The sequence below is a fragment of the Hakea prostrata genome, chromosome 4, assembly GCF_041222555.1.
Source record: "Hakea prostrata isolate BN-2017 chromosome 4, UWA_Hpros_2, whole genome shotgun sequence".
Classification (NCBI taxonomy): Eukaryota; Viridiplantae; Streptophyta; class Magnoliopsida; order Proteales; family Proteaceae; genus Hakea; species Hakea prostrata.
This window is the reverse complement of record NC_142603.1, coordinates 53,209,310-53,214,412: the sequence shown is the minus strand read 5'-3', so window position 1 is coordinate 53,214,412 and position 5,103 is coordinate 53,209,310. Positions and strand designations below refer to the sequence as shown.

General features: G+C 41.3%; 1 protein-coding gene across 1 annotated transcript; it reads right to left on the bottom strand.

Moving 5' to 3' along the window:
• LOC149019589 (3'-5' exonuclease-like) lies at positions 1-1,636 on the bottom strand. The gene has a single exon (XM_089151064.1). The coding sequence runs from the start codon at positions 1,514-1,516 to the stop codon at positions 542-544; it is 975 nt and encodes a 324-aa protein (XP_089007190.1). The 5' UTR covers positions 1,517-1,636; the 3' UTR covers positions 1-541.
• Between the last annotated feature and the right edge of the window lie 3,467 nt (positions 1,637-5,103).

The window sequence follows — 5,103 nt, the reverse complement described above, 5'->3', positions numbered from 1 at the left end:
CCCATTGAAATCTCAACCACTTAAGGATCTATTTTCTAGGATTTCCAGATGGAGATCGATTTCAAGTTTTATTGCTTATGCACTCTTAACCAAAGTTGCAGTGCATCAGGCCATGGCATTAGGTGTTTTCTCCACACCCCAAAATGGATCCACCACTCTAGAATCCAGATAAACCACAATCAGAATTTGACTCGGCCAGAACCAGTCTGAATCCATCAATCCGATTATAGTTCTTGGAACTTTGACTAAACACAACTACAAGCTCCTGGTTGAGTTGAAATTGACAAGACCAACAAGTCATACAACAACAAATTAAATCCAATTTCATCAAGATTCCGCTATCTATAAGCCTTGATTCTTTCAACATGTATCTTCGCAAAATCTAAACAATATGCTTCAAACCTACTGATTACAGATAGATAATCTAGTTTCTAGAGTCACAAATTTATTCATTTCTAATAATCCTCTGGATGAGCTAACTAAATCTGAAAAAGAGAGCAGAAGATCACCATGAAAGTTCGAACAGAGACAGATCAAGGTTTCAGTTCACAGTTCCACCAAGAATCAAGCTCTTCCCGATCTGAAAAGAAATGAAAGCATCAAGGGAAGCGTACTGAACTTGATCATAGGTGAGCCACTCTGCATCCCATCTACTCATCGTCACCTTCTTGGGCTTCCCAATTTCTTTCCCAAGAACCTGTCTTGTCAGCTCTTTCAACCCAGAATTGCGAAGATCAGGAATGTTCAATTTCGTCGCAGCCAAGGTACGAAGGTCGACAGTGTTTACCACATTCAATTCGTGATCGACCAAGAGCTTCTCCACATCCCCCTGGATTCCAACTCCAACAAATGAGAAACTCGGATTACTGAGGAAATCGACGAGCGATTTAGGTATCCGATCGGCGTAAAGAAGCTGAAATATCAAACAATTGCCTTCGACACAGAGCTGCAAAATGGCGACTGTGTGCTCAACGCTGCGGCTGAAGCTCGGGCGCCATTCGATGTCAAGACCCACGAGAAGCTCCTTCTGATCGACTCTCTCCTGGTGAAGGCGCTGAATGTCGGCGATCCAAACGTCGACGACAGAGGCAATGCGAGTGAGAGTAGTTCGGATTTGATCACCAAAGAATGTAACACAGTAGATTTGTCGATCATCAGCCTCTTCCACATCTTCAATTGTGATCTCCGCCGGCTTCTTCATCCCTGTTGGCTCTGTTTGATTCGAAGAGCGTGACCATGAATTCCAACCAGGGGTTGGAATTGATAGCTGATGAGCTTGAGATTCCCAATCTGAGCTCTGATCGCTTCGTTCCGCTTTGTAATCCTCAAGAACCCAAGGATCTTTCTCCATTTTAAGTACTGAATCTCGAGTCCACTCAACCCTAAGAATTGTAAGGCTTAAACCCCCTTCTGTGTGCAGAGGAAGAACTAGGGTTTTGATTGCAGACGAATAAAAATGGAAGAGACAGAGACGGAAAGAGTCAGACCCGCGACGGCTATAGGAAACTAAATACATCAAACGCAAAAGAAATCTCTAGCGAATAGAAACTTGCCGTTTTGGATCCTCATATTGTTTCATCCGTACAGATATTTTTAAACAAATACATAATCCGTACGAGATTTCTTCCAACCATCGACGAACTAGAGAGAATATTTCATCTGCAATTCGTTTTTTTTTTTTTCTTTTTCTCCTATACTCCCCAACCTTTTGAATGCTGTGATTCAAATATTCTCTCTTGGCCGTCAAAAAAAAAAGTGTGCATTCAAATATGAAGGATCAAAATCAATGTGATCATATATAAACAAGATAGATCGTCACCAACTCAAATAATCTTTTTTATTTTATTATTATTATTTTTAATAAAGATCACCCACTCAAATAATCACTTTCTAGTTTTGCATTTGCAATTGAAGATATCACTAGTGGAACATGCACGGAACATCTAAATTGTTGAATACTATCTATGTGCTTCGCTAGGTAATATAGTAGGATAGTAGATCACCTCTTTCATTAATGTAGTTCGTTGGCTAGCGTATCAAAGCATATCTTGGAGCTAAATAGGTACGAGAGAGCCATTAGCCACATTGGAAGGGAAGCTAACTAGTACACCCAACATTTCCCTGGAAAAGTATAACCTGATGAACCAAATAAGAAAATTTTGCTTCTTTGCAGATATTTATAGAATCTAGATTGAGCGTAATATGACGATCTTCACCAAAGTGAGTATGACCTCTACGGAAATTATATTATTAATGAGACGAGGAGAAGGTTCCTGACAACAATGCAAATAGGTGCTTCTTCTAAATATGGCAACTCAAAACTCTCTAATTAATTTAGAATGATGCTAACGGAAACAAATTTTACGGATTGAAAACATTCTTTCTTTTTTTAGTTCTAGGAAGCTGTAAAAGACTATAAATTCAGATTTCTTATCTTTTTTTTCTTTTGGTGCTAGAGCTACTTCAATTAAAAGTTCAAGGTGGGAGGATTTTTTTTCTTCTTTTTCTTCTTTTTCTTTAGCCCTCACTTGTTTGCATTTATTGTTCTTTCATCTATGTAGAAGAAAGAATCTTTTCATCTATCGATCCAATACTTTATGTTGTTGGATGTGATTCATGTAATATGTAAGGTAAGAGTATAAATTCCAAAACTTCATGCAAGAGTGATTATGAGATCTCATGTGTGAGAATCTCTTCACCCATGCGTTAGAAGGAACCCTTCAACAAGGGACTCCCATAAATGAGTGAGAGAGGAGTTTTTTTTTTTTTTTCCACTTTTGAATTTCAAGGTTTCTGAGACAAGTTTATATCCGTATAGATTCAGTTTATAACACAAGTGGAAGTAGCCAAAGATTTTGCAACATGTCACAGTTGATATGCCGACTCATTTACACCCTCAACTTTTGTTGTCTTTGGGATGGGAACTTGGGAAGGGATGGGAAAAAGTGTAGAAGTATAAAGGTTTGAACCTAAGATCTCCTTGGTCTTAATATATTTGATAGTAAGAGACTATCACCAACTCTACTAAAAACACATCCACCACTCTCACAGCCAAACATTTCCATCGCACCTCAATTCTAACATGATGGTCAAAAGTGGCTCATGGATATGGGATAGCTTATGCAGTACAATTCCTACTCTTGCAAGGATAGTCTTCCATCATGTGGGGACAAGCATTGCCACCTTCTTCTGGCATGATCCATGGGTTAGGAATTTACAGATCACAAAGTTAGTGCGGTTATTTACAATCTTTTCCAAAGGATAGCTTGTGTTGCAAACATGGTAGGAAGAAGATCCAATATGATTTTGCACCCCCCCCCCCCCTCATTTCTTGCTATTCTATCTTCTAGTACTTTATCTAAGAGTTTGATTCTTGGATTTCTTTAGTGTCATTTCATGGGAATTTACAACTAGACTAGCTTGAAAGAGTTTGCTTAATGCAAGAATAAATAATATTTTCAATAATTTTCTAATTGGTGGAGGTTCTTTTTGGAAATTGCAGATACATTATAGTTTCAAATTATTCTTTTGGTGCATTTTGAATGCATGAATGTCAGTTAAGCTCATTTTGTCTTAGTAGAACTCATTTGAATCTACTTGTGTGTTTTGTGACAGTTGTGCAGACTCAATTAGTCATATTTGTATTTCTTTTCATTAAACTAGGAGGATGTGGACAACAAACCCACTATTTGGTCCCCCGAGCGAGCCCCGGGCCAAGAAGGAGACACGATATCATAAGATTCGATACAGGCAGAGGACACCAACAACGTTTGACAGGGGAACGGGCCACAAGCCCGGGTGTGGGCCGCGGGGCGGGAGCCACGAGTAAACGATAAGTGACAGATATGTGGAATGGAGAGGTAAATGACGTGATTGACAAGTGCCGAAATATAAGAGATATCGCGTGGGGGGACAGCAGCGGTGACACCAAGGGCAAGAGCCCAAGCAAGTAAGAAGTGGGTTGGAAAGTGATTTGGCTTAAAACAAAACGGGGGGGCAGGCCTGAGGCCCCACCAAGGACCGAAACCAGGGGAAGAATATGACCAACTGCTCATTATGCCAATTGGTAGGAGAATGCAGCCATACCCCTGCCTTCCCGGTGTTTGGAGTCAGACCCAGGGCCAAGGACCGGCCCCCCGGAGACGCGCAAGGGCAGAGCACGGGGACCGATAGCTTGAATGATGGAGACGAAGCGTTACCATGATACGGGCGGAAAGGAATAGCGACCGAAGGGCCTGAGGACCGACACTACAGGGCAAGATGACCGACGGCAAGCAAAGCAGGGGGAGGACCGAGAGAAACAACTCCAGTTGGAGTATTGGTATTGCCGGAAGAGTCGCAAGGTACCACCGCCAGGGGTGGATCGATTAAGGAGGCCCGGGGACATATTGGAGGGTAGGGCATGGCCAAAGCGAGGGATGTTATGCTGTGGTGGAGCAAGGGGATCAGCGAGAGCGCACGGGGGCGCAAGGCAGAAACGGGTAAAAGGTGGGCACGACCAGTGGCAATTATGACTTGGGACACCGCCACAGGAGGAACAACAGTGATGATATACACGAGACTGGGAGTAAGAGCAGGGAGGGAGACAAAGGTGGGGGTTGTTAGACGGCAACGGGACCAGAAAGGACGCCGGCCCCAAAGAAGAAGAGCGAAGGAGGCTTAGAACCTAATCGATATTGTTTGTATTCTATTTATTTCTATTAATATAAATTCTCTTTTTCTAAAAAAGAAAACAAAACAAAAAAAACTTTGCAATTCCTCTTTAGTTAATCCCTCTCTAGATAGAGTTCCAAGCAATATGGGTCAATGTAATGTTTTTGTACCCCGATACCTCAATGATGGTTTTCAATTATTATTATTATTTGTTATTTTTTGTGGAACTTGCGCAATGGTGTGCTTTTTAATGGAACCCCTGATCCAAGGTGGGATCTTTGTGGCTTTGGGACTTGAATGTAAAGTCACTAAGGTGGCTGAGACCCCAGAGACAACAATAACTCTATGTTCCTTAGGATTTAAGTCACCTAAAGCACATAATGTAATCTAATCATATTGTTGTACAGTGTATAGACAAGATAGTCCTCATAAAGAATCCACTAATGTTTT

Excerpts from the sequence above, each read along its gene's own strand:
- LOC149019589 (XM_089151064.1), bottom strand. The coding sequence starts at position 1,516 with ATGTATTTAGTTTCCTATAGCCGTCGCGGGTCTGACTCTTTCCGTCTC.